This window comes from Octopus sinensis, linkage group LG2, assembly GCF_006345805.1.
Source record: "Octopus sinensis linkage group LG2, ASM634580v1, whole genome shotgun sequence".
Classification (NCBI taxonomy): domain Eukaryota; kingdom Metazoa; phylum Mollusca; class Cephalopoda; order Octopoda; family Octopodidae; genus Octopus; species Octopus sinensis.
In genome coordinates, this window is record NC_042998.1 from 198,122,330 (window position 1) to 198,134,829 (window position 12,500).

At 38.5% G+C, this 12,500-nt stretch overlaps 1 protein-coding gene across 2 annotated transcripts in view; it reads right to left on the reverse strand.

The window, feature by feature from the left end:
• Nucleotides 1-12,500, reverse strand: part of LOC115232673 — a 294,183-nt gene that overhangs the window by 102,676 nt on the left and 179,007 nt on the right. For both annotated transcript variants that reach the window (XM_029802692.2, XM_029802693.2), the window contains exon 2: nt 10,994-11,053. In XM_029802692.2, coding sequence (XP_029658552.1) covers nt 10,994-11,053 — 60 coding nt within the window. The remainder of the gene's footprint in view (nt 1-10,993; nt 11,054-12,500) is intronic.

Consider the following 12,500-nt stretch of genomic DNA (forward strand, 5'->3'; position numbering starts at 1 on the left):
GGCAAAGAATCATCATTTAATGTCTGTTTTCCATACTAGCATGGGTTGGACGGTTCGACCAGGGTCTGGAAGCCAGGAGGCTGCACCAGGCTTTAGTCTGGTTTGGCAGTGTTTCTACAGCTGGATGCCCTCCCTAACGCCAACCACTCCATGTGTGTAGTGGGTGTTTTTTTTGTGCCACTGGCACAGGGGCCAGAGTAGGCTGGCAAATGGCCACGATCGGTTGGTGCTTTTACGTGTCACCGACACAGATGCCAGTCAGGCGGCACTAGCATCTTCCACATTTGGACGGTGTTTTTTACATGTTACCAGCACGGGCAAACTATATTGATATGTTGCTTAATGTTACTGTAAATCATAAGGAAGAGAATCTAAGCTGAGTTTTTTCATGGTACAATTGTATTTTTTGCTGATGGAGCACTTACATATATCTGTTGGTCAAGATAAGTGTAGAGAGTTGTCGGTCTCTTAAAATTTGTGCACTACCTCGCCCGCGTCCACCGGGGGCCTAGCGCCTCTGGCTGTCGTGCTCTGTAACTATGACTCTCGGTTAAGGATGCCAAATGCCTTGTCATCTAATTAATGACGTGCATGAACGTATCAACGAGATTTCCACTGTCCCTATCTACAGCCACAGCCAAGTGAAGAGAACGACTGGACACGCCCCGGGTGGCGTCCACGTGGCCGACTACATGTCCCGCCGCTGCCCCAACTTGCTCGAAGAGATCAAGACGAAAAATACCCCGTGCCACTTCGGAGTGATGTGCTTAGTAGTACAACGGCACGATCCACCCCTTATAATTTCTGGTCAATGTTGGACAGTATAGTACTAAGCTACAAGCTTCAACAATCTTTGGTAATGTGACAAGCAGGAAAAGTTTCTCCTTTCTTCTTCCTCGAATTCTTATCAAATTTAAGTTTATTATTCAATTTAACATAAATACCTCAACCAAAATGTTCATCTTTCTCTCCCTCTGAGATATATAACTCCTTTATAATAATCAGTGAAGGTGCGTGGCTTAGTGGTTAGGGCATTCGGCTCACGATTGAAAGGTCGTGAGTTCGATTCCTGGCGACACATTGTGTCCTTGAGCAAGACACTTTATTTCACATTGCTCCAGTCCACTCAGCTGGCAAAAATGAGTTGTATCTGTATTACAAAGGGCCAGCCTTGTCACACTGTGTCACGCTGAATCTCCCCGAGAACTACGTTAGGGGTACACATGACTGTGGATTGCTCAGTCACTTGCACGTTAATTTCATGAGCAAACTGTTCTATTGATCGAATCAGCTGGGACCCTCATCGTTGTAACCGACGGAGTGCTCCTATAATAATCAGTGCACTATTTCCAGCTGTATGTATAGTATTGTGGAGGTGCAATGGCCCAGTGGTTAGGGCAGCGGACACACGGTCGTAGGATCGCGGTTTCGATTCCCAGACCAGGCATTGTGAGTGTTTATTGAGCGAAAACACCTAAAAGCTCCACGAGGCTCTGGCAGGGGATGGTGGTGATTCCTGCTGTACTCTTTCTCCCACTCTTTCTTCTGTTGGCCTGCTCGCTTAGCCAGCGGGGTGGCGTTATTCGAAGGCTAAAACAATGTGAACGCATTGTGACCAGCGATGTGTAACTACATCTGATGGACTGGTCGGTCACGTGATCACGTGATGTATAGTAATACTGCATATTGTTAACAGATTACTAATGTTCCAAAAGACTGAAATTAAGGAGAATGGTTTTGTAAAATTATTTAATGTATGATAATGAAGTTGATTAAAGGTAAGGCACAGTAAGGATGTGAAGAGGTGTGTGAGCATATAAGATGGTCCAGATCTGGTCATCAAATCTAAGTAGAGATTTGAAAATTAAAATATTCAAAGCCACAGTCGAACCAATTCTACTATATGGCTCAGAAACCTGGACGTTATCAAAGAAGTTTGAGAGGCGGTTGGATGGAACTTACACTCGCCTCCTTATGAGAACTCGAAATCTCTCGTGGAAGTGTCATCCAACCAAAGTACAAATATATGGCAAATTACCACCTGTGTCATCTCTTGTGAAAGGTAGAAGACTCCAGTTTGCTGGACATTGTTGTAGAGCTGAAAACAAGGTAATTTCTACTCTTCTCCACTGGAAGCTATCTGCTCGTGATACCAGAGGGCACACACTCTCCAACCCTGATGTAATCTCCAGGGATACAGGCATCCAGCAACAGGACTTCCGTAATGCAATGATGGACCGTGAAGTCTGGCGTAAAATAGTAAATTCCATTGTCTTGAACACGGTCGAACAATGATGATGATAAGATGGTCTTCAGTGGAAGTGATACACAGTTTTGATAGTTTAGAGGGGAAGAGGTAGATTTAGTGGTGATAGGAAAACAAGGAGAAGATACACAGCTGCTGTCAGATTTATCTTTCTGTTGTACCCTGAGAAGGGTTAAAAATTCAAATAAAACTATTTTTTAAAAACTTAGGCTTCACTATTTCTCAGCGAGTAAGCCATTTAGGAATTGCTGGTGTAAGACTGGGAATATAGCAGGAGGGTGTCTAGGGGGTAATAAGATTTGAATGAATTTAGGAGTAAAAGAAAAGTGAAAAGAATCTCAGTTTAATTGGATTAAATAAATGGATTCAGCTGAATTAAAGATTTCAAAGTAAAAACAAACTTTTAAACTTCCTACTGAAACCTGTCCATTTCTTAACATTAACACTGTAAAACATCTCTATAAAGTAGCAAATGTTTACTTCTGTGCTTCTAGAGTTCATTACTGTGTTTAGTATTTTGTTTACTGTGTTTATTGTTGTGTTTACTTCCATGTTTATCAATGTGTTTACTTCATTATTTACTTTCGTGTTTCTTCCCATGTTTAATACTGTTTACTACTGTGCTTATTACAGTGTTAACTTCCACATTTACTATGATGTTTACCTCTGTGTTTACTATAGTTTCTTTCCATGTTTACAACTTTGTTTATTTCCATACTTGCTGTTCTGTTTACTTTTATATTCACTTATGCGTTTACTCACTCAAGAACATTGGACAAAATAATAGCATTTGATTACATTTCCTTAAGTTCAGAGTTCAGGTTGCATTTCATTTTTCAAAGACTGATGTAACAAACTACAGTGTTTGGTTTGATATGATTAACTCAACCCTAAAGGTCGACCCCCAGCATGGTCACAAGCTAATGAATAAAGCAAGTATAAAAAAATGTAAATTTTTTGAACTTTAAATATTTCAATAATGGTTAAGAGATCTCAAAAAACCATTACGTTTATATAGAAGGAAGAGAGAACACATAATTGGACAGTAATAATTCTAGCTCTATTAATAACATCTGGTAATGCAATAACTATTAGGGATAAATTGTGAGCCAGAAAGGAGAGAGATCAAAGACAACAGAAAAGGCCAATAAAGGATGAAAAAAAAATATATATATCATCATCATCGTTTAACGTCCGTTTCCATGCTAGCATGGGTTGGACGGTTCGACCGGGGTCTGGGAAGCCAGAAGGCTGCACCAGGCTCCAGTCTGATCTGGCAGTGTTTCTACAGCTTGATGTCCTTCCTAACGCCAACCTCTCCGTGAGTGTAGTGGGTGCTTTTTACGTTCCACCAGCACAGGTGCCAGGGGAGGCTGGCTATGGCCACGATCGGTTGGTGCTTTTTACGTACCACTGGCACAGAAGCCAGTCAAGGCGGCGCTGGCATCGGCCATGTTTGGATGGTGCATCTTACGTGCCACCGACACAGGTATCGCACCTACAATTTCCGTTTGTTTTTTTTTTATGTTGGTGTACTTGACTCAATAGGTCTCCTCAATATGTGTGTGTGTGTGTGTGTGTGTGTTGTGTGTGTGTGTGTGTGTATGTATGTATGTGCTCATTACTCAACACCATGAACACTGATATATCCCCCATAGAGGTAATAATGTGTATGTGGAGGTGGGGGTGTAGGTGCAGGCATGACTGTGTGATAAGAAGTTTGCTTCCCAACCACATGGTTCCAGGTTCAGTCCCACTGTGTGGCATCCTGGGTAGGTGTCTTCTACTATAGTCTTGGGCTGACTAAAGCCACATGAGTGGATTTGGTAGATAGAAACTGAAAGGAACTCATTGTTTGTATGTATGTATGTTTGTTTGTATTTGTATATATATATATATATATATATGTTTATATATATATACTAGCAGTATAACCCGGCTTTGCCCGGGATTGAGTTATATATATAATATAAATATATATGGGCAACACACACACACACGAACACACATTCACACACGTACGTATGTACGTACACCTATTGCATATAATGTTTTTTGCATGCATACATATTCATAAACAGAAATAATAAATGAAATATATAAATCAGTATATTATTTATTTATTTTCTTTTTGTATAACCTCTTCAACAGGATTTTTGTTTTTCAGTATGTATATACATTAGTATTACTGAGTCTTCAGAGAATTTTGATCGGGCACTATAGTCATGTTGCGTTGGTGTGCAAATGAAAAGGTCAGACAAAGACTCTACCTTGAGCCCAATCACATCAACAGCTGAAAAATCAATCATGGCTCATTTAGAGCTTTCACTACTTTTCACAGTAATTATTTATTCCTGCCACTGCCTTATTTGTTATACATTGCATAATGATTGAAATGTCATTTAAATGGAGACTGACAGAAGGAGGTAGAAGTGGTGGTGGTGGTGGTATGGAAATACCAATGACCTTTGCACATCTTCAATGATTCCGATGTCAATGAGGTCAATGATTCAGATGTCAATTTAAACTTCTGTCGAGGAAAATGTGTGAGTGCTGAGTTGTGGGTTCAAGGAGAGCGCTCATTTGTGGCAGAAGGATTTGCTTAGTATTTAAACCAGCTCTATCCAGCCCAAATAGTCTACCTGTTTTGTGTTCAAGACAGCCAGATTTGGCCTCTCACACCTACCCATCAATGTCATTCTAAAAGTAAACATTCACCGCATCAAAACCTCGAAGCTATGAGATAATCCATGATTAATCCAAAACAAAGAGAATAAATAAGCAGAACATTTGATAGAGTAATCTGAAAGCTAAAGGGTTAATGCAGGATAAGTGTTGGGGTAGGGTCACAGTAGGAATAAGAAAGGGATGTGAAGTTATTTAGTCTCATTGAGTCAATCTGCAATCAGCAGAATTCCAGCCATGACCATCCCATCTTTCACTAATATGCAAGGAACCAGAATCATATTATCTAAAGAATCCTTAAAAAGAAAAATGGTAGAGTGCGATCTGAGGGAAATTTGTTTTCTATTTCTAGCAGGTCAAATGACCCCCTATTGGTTCAATAGGTGGTCATTGGCTCAAGGAGATATGAAGTGGTCATGGGTGGAAGTAGTATGCAGCTTCACAGATCAGAGAAGAAGAGGCAGTTGTAGTAGTGGGAGGAGATACAAGTGAAATGGTAGCTACAGTACATTGATGAGATTGTGGTTGTAGTGTAGTGACGAATGAGTCTCTAAAAAAAAAATGGTCATATTTAGGTAAAGTCCACAATGTTTGAAGGCAACAATATCCCAGGGTGTTGACTCAGTTATTCCTTTATTGCTTTACTGGATTCAGTCATTGTACTGTGGCCATGCTATAGTATTACCTTTTAGTATTTTAGTTAATTACTAGCACTATGACCCGGTGTTGCCAGCTCATAGTGCTAGTGCATGCATATACAGCTGCGTGCGTGCGCACATACACGCGAGTACTGTCCAAATCTCCGACCAATCACATACAGCTGGCTGGCATTCAATTGGCGTATCAAGTTTCGGGCATTTTGATTGGGTTTTGGATAGAAAATTCACAAAAATGTCACTTCTATTGATTTTTTAATGGTTTTGCAGGGTGACTGAGGAAATGTAAAGATGTGCACGACCACCCTTGGACGGTTTTGAATGACCATAGAAAGTGCGAGCCCTCAAACTGAAAAATTGTGGATTTGTATAAAGGACACACACACAGACAGACATTTTGCCGTTTATATATAGAGAGATAAAAATCGAAATCGATCAACATCAATGGAAATTGTAGCTGTGATACCAGTGCTGGTGGCACATAAAAGAACCGTCCGAACGTGGCCGTTGCCAGCGCTGCCCCGACTGGCCTCCGTGCCGGTGGCATGTAAAAAGCACCATCCAATCGTGGCCGTTTGCCAGCCTTGTCTGGCCCCCATGCCAGTGGCACGTAAAAAGCACCATCCAATCATGGCCGTTTGCCAGCCTCGTCTGGCACCTGTGCAGGTGGCACGTAAAAAGCACCCACTACACTCACGGAGTGGTTGGCGTCAGGAAGGGCATCCAGCTGTAGAAACACTGCCAGATCAGACTGGGCCTGGCGCAGCCTACTGGCTCCCCAGACCCCAGTCGAACCGTCCAACCCATGCTAGCATGGAAAACAGACGTTAAACGATGATGATGATGATAACTATATATATACTTAATAGATATACTTAATCTGGTAGTCATTTCATCAGCTCCTATTTATTCAATCGAAATACACCCTATTGTGGAGTTATCATTCTTTTACATTATCACAAGGTATTTACATTGATTTCTACCTGAACAGACTGGAATAGAAGTTCATTTCTTTCACTCGTTACTTAACAGACTATAAACACTGATTACATTCTCCTAACGGGGGCAGGTACAGCCATGTAATTAAGAAGTTTGCCTCACAGCAAGTGACCCTGGATTAAGTTCTACAGTGAAAACCTTCGCTACATGACATCTATCACAGTATTGCGTTGACCAATGCCTTGTCAATAGTGGAAACTATACACAAACCATTATTAACCCATTTAGCATTCAGATTACGCTGTCAAATGTAATGATTATTCATTCACATTGTTTTGAATTAATCATCCATTATCTTGTGGCATACAAGTCAAGATAGCGTGTAGTGTAAACATTTAAACACAGTCACCATCTTTCCAAATCCTGCAGTATTCCACACGGGATTTTTGGTCTGCCAAAGTTATCATGGTATATATGTTAACCTATCTTTTTTGGTTGTAAATTTTGATCTGAAAAATTCAACATGGTATGTGTATGTATATGTGTGTGTGAGTGAGCGAGAGAGAAAGAAAGACAAAGAGAGAAAGAGAGAGAGAGAGAGAGAGAGAGAGAGAGAGCCTCTCACTTCTTCACAACTGGAATTGGTTTATGTCCACATAAATTAGTGATTTTGGCCAAAATAGATCGATAGAATAAGTACCAGACTTCAAACCTAAGTACTCAATATTCCAGGAATTCAATCAATGGAACTACTTATTTATTGAATCATAGAATGAGTGTTCAAATATTCCACAGAATATTCCATGGATTCTTGTACTTAATGTAATCCTCAAAGCAGAATCAGCATGACATAATATAAGACAAGGCTAAACTTTTGAATTACAGCTGCAGGATATCGAACGGGCTTTTGCATAGTTTCCATCTACTCAATATTACTTACTTAGATTTCGGTTAACCCAATTCTATGTTAAAACAACATGCAACATGATTGAACTCAGGATTACATAACTGCAAAGCAAACATCTTAACCACCCAGCCATGACTGTGCCCACTCTGGATATTGCAGATCAGTATGATATAAACCAATATTCTGGATATTATCAGGACAGTGTTATATAATTCTGTGTGATATTCTTAATATTGTAAGACAGCATTATATAGGATCATATATTAGTTATAGGCTACTGTACAATACTATGGATTCATATGGATTCATATGACATTATATGCTTATATAATACTATAGGTTGCTACAGGGTATTATCAAAAAATGGATCAAAGATCCTTCCTAAGCCATAGCCTCATAAGGTTGGTTACCCAGATTCTGTAGTATATATATTTCACAAACACACACGCCTCCATGGAGAGGTCACTGGACCATTACAGGACAGGGTATTATAGTATAATAATATAAGCTCACATACAATATTAGTACAAGTAACAGTAAAGTAATGAAACTGATTTGCAATGATGTAATTTGACAAAATAAACCAGGATATATTATAAGTATGATATTAATATCTGGCAGAGAGGATTCAGTCCATTCTATTACCAAACTCTATGCTTTAGTGCAAAGATAGGAAAGACAAACTTTCCTATCCAAACTGCAATACATTCAATAAAGATTCTTAGATAAAACGTTTTAATATTCATGTGCACATAATGGCACAGATCCAGTTTTAACAGGAATCTGTTGCCAAACATCTCACACATGAACATGACAAACATCAGGATTTCAAATAAAAGTTATTATCCAAGGCCTTCTTAATTAAAAACGTATTGTCGACAATTGTTAATTTGGTTGAAGCACTCTTATAAAAGTATGACATTTCTATTATCTGGATTTCTGAGAGCAAAAATTTACACTTCAGCTCATTTCATTGATATCCTAATCTACTTAGCTTCAAGTGCATATCTTTTCTGACATTTCTTATTTTCTGAATTAAATTAATTTTACTTATTTGGTATAGATAAACCTACACTTCAATACCTCTTGGTAGACGATTTATTGTGGTTATATGACTTGTACCAATGCATGCAGAAATATTTTAATTATTGCACACTATTTCTATGCAGTACAAAAAGGCTTTACTGTGAAAGATCTCAGGGGTTGTGAGGGCCAGACAGGTTTTCAGCCACACATTGAGACAGCTTTTACATGGATACCCTATCTGCGAAAAGTAGTAAGACAAATCCTTCTTAAATCATACTCTACTATCTTAAAAAAAAAAAGAAAAGCACATTGCATAATACAGGTAAATATACAAAAGGAGGAGGTGGTCATGGTTGAAACGTCTTTGATCATAAGTCTGTTTGATCAAGGCTATCAAGGACTAACTAGAAATAGCTGCAACACTATTATTTTTGGAACAGTGAAACTTGAAGTAGATAAAGCAATAAATAACAGCAAATAAATATTGGATCTAAAAAAGCCTTTCACTTTTTCTATCCCAAGACTTTTTAAACCTAATATTTACACACTAATACTTATAGCATTATCTGCTTCAAGCTTCAATGTTCCAAAACAGAATTATTACACATCTTCTCAAGATTTATAAATTCTTATGGCATCAGCAACATTTATTGGTATAATGTAATATTTTACATATCTAGAAGTGTGTGGCTGACTAAGTTTGTCTATATGTGTTAAAGACAGCTCACTTCCCCACATATAAAATACAATGACACCAGAGCCATATACTACACTCTGCATAACACTACCACTACATTATAATAATAATAATGAAATTATTGTATACAGTGCTCAGGTGCACCACAACTTGTCAGAAAGTGCGTATAAAGCATATGCAGTAATGTACAAATGTCTGGGAAGCGAACAGTGTATGAGTCAGATACATGCTTACGTGTGTATGGAGGGGAGAGAAAATTAAGTGTAGTGTTGGCGAATCTCAGGAAGCATGGAAGTTTTGAAGGATGCAGTGCTCGGACAACTAACAACTGATGCCAGCAGTTTGTTCCATGCTTCAGCAACTCTTAGCTTCAAACAGCTCTACATCACACAATACAATGGATTCCTGATTGCCTTGTTGCAATGACCACAGCATTGTATTCCAGAGCTGACCTGAGGATAAACAACATGTCCTCCTACAACACTTCACTCCTTGACCATACTGTAGCACTTCTCCACTATACTCAAGACAATTCAAAAATCAATGTTAAAAAAAATAGACTGACAGAAATCAGATAGATGTGTGACATATTTAACATTCTAAATTCCTCTCTCAGAAGATGTCTTTGTAATAATTGCACTTAAAGTTCCAGCTAAATTTTTTTCAGTAAAATCACATTACTTAATGTTATACCAAAATCTCCATCAGATAATATTTGTGTAATCACTCATCCTACTCAATGTCCTGCCTTTAACCCTCCAACACGGAGTATAGGCCACTTATAGTTGAATTCCATGTTGCATGATTTTTCGCTTCTCTACTTATACTCTGCCATGAATGTCCCCCTTTCTCTAGTTCCTTTTGAGTTGATCTACGCCACAAGTTCTTAGGCCTACCTCTCCTTCTATATCCAACCGGTTTCCACTTTAAAGCACTTTCGCTACATTTAGTCTCTCAAAGCCCAACCCCTTGTCCTTGTCATCAGAGATGGAAACAGGTAAAGCTCTGGTGAAGTTGAATGGGCTAATCACCCGTGCAATGGATTTTTTCCAAATTGATTACGAAAGCACTGATAGTTGACAAATCTTGTCCTATTAATTTACCATCCTACTCAATGCAAAAACAAAATTTCTTTTCAATAAATTCTATTATATTTCAGGTGGAAACCCATATTTCAAGACTGGATCTTTAGACTGAATGGTTAACAGTGTGAAGACAGATCAGTTAATAATATGCAAACAATGGTTGACAGTATGAAGACAGAATTGTTGACATTATGACGACAGAATGACATGAACTTGGATAACAATTTTCTCCAATACCATTTGCAATGCAACTGGACACATCATCTTTGCTTATCCTCTAACTGTTTCAGGTGTTACAACAATCAGACACACTCACTCTAGCAACTCAACTAGGACTGATCAAACCTCGTCTTCTGACCAGGTAGCACTGACTCATATAGCATTACTCCATCCATGTCTCACATCACTCGATCCACAGCCAACTTGAAGCAACTTCTGCAGTCTTGGCAGCTAACTCAGTAGATTTCTGCCTTAACATTGTTAAACATTTCAATCAACTCTCCCAGTATCATAAGTCAACACATGATCATAAGTCAACTCATGATCATAAGTCAACTCATGATCATAAGTCAACTCATGATCATAAGTTAACTCATGATCATAAGTCAAATCATGATCATAAGTCAAATCATGATCATAAGTCAACTCATGATCATAAGTCAAATCATGATCATAAGTCAAATCATGCAGAGCTGATTGGCTACAACTAAACAACAACAGTAATATTCTCACCATCTCTATGGTAGTTCTCATTGTTGACCTGGTCCAGATATTCACCGTTGAATTGATTAGCTGCAAAATAGAATAGAAAAGTAATTAACACAGGTGTAATCAACACAGGTGTTATTAAATAATCATGGTTTCTGTTTAGTTTTTATCTTTTAATTATTTCAAAATTATGTTTTTCCTCAAGGTTATAATTTTCCGCACTATTATGATCGTCTTTAGACTATATATTTACAATATTTATATTAACATCACTTTTTGATTAGCTCAACTTCCAACTGCCAGCATGCCTCAGGTGGATTCAAATGAGGAACCTTCGTTTGTGCTATAACCTTAATATTTGATTTGTACTCTATGATTAGAACATTCAAGATAGTTTGAGAGAATAATTAAAGCTTGGAGAAGTCAAGTTTGAACTAATTTACTACGTGACATATATTCCATGCTAACCACTCCACAATGTTACAGGAAACCTAACAATGTTTACACCATTAGCAACAGAGTATTAGATTATCAGAACCATATATTATATACACATTATCATACACAGACTGTCAATGTACACATCATCATCATCATTATCATTATTTTAATGTCCACTTTTCTATGCTTGCATGAGAGAAACAGTACAAGAAATACACATTATGAGGCAGAGAAATTTAAATAGTGTGCATGCTAGCATGGAAGACGGATGTTAAACGATGATGATGATGATGTGTGCTCAGTAACACCCTGAATTATCACATTCAGAAACATACACACATTATCCTCTATAAAAACACACATACACAAACATTATCATATACAGAAACACAAATTATCATGTATAAAAATGTACATTATTGCATAGAGAAACACAAACATTATATTGTACAGAAATTGTTTCCAGCATAGGGCTATTCAATACCTATTTCTTTACTGCCCACAAGGGGCTAAACACAGAGGGGACAAACAAGGACAGACAAACGAATGAAGTCGATTACATCGACCCCAGTGCGTAACTGGTACTTATTTAATCGACCCCGAAAGGATGAAAGGCAAAGCCGACCTCGGCAGAATTTGAACTCAGAATGTAAGACAGACGAAATACCTATTTCTTTACTACCCACAAGGGACTAAACACAGAGAGGACAAACAAGGACAGACAAACGGATCAAGTCGATTACATCGACCCCAGTGCGTAACTGGTACTTATTTAATTGACCCCGAAAGGATGAAAGGCAAAGCCGACCTCGGCAGAATTTGAACTCAGAATGTAAGACAGACGAAATACCTATTTCTTTACTACCCACAAGGGACTAAACACAGAGAGGACAAACAAGGACAGACAAACGGATCAAGTCGATTACATCGACCCCAGTGTGTAACTGGTACTTATTTAATCGACCCCGAAAGGATGAAAGACAAAGTCGACCTTGGCGGAATTTGAACTCAGAACGTGGCGACAGACAAAGTACTGCTAAGCATTTTGCCCGGTGTGCTAACGTTTATGCCAGTTGGCTGCCTTATAATT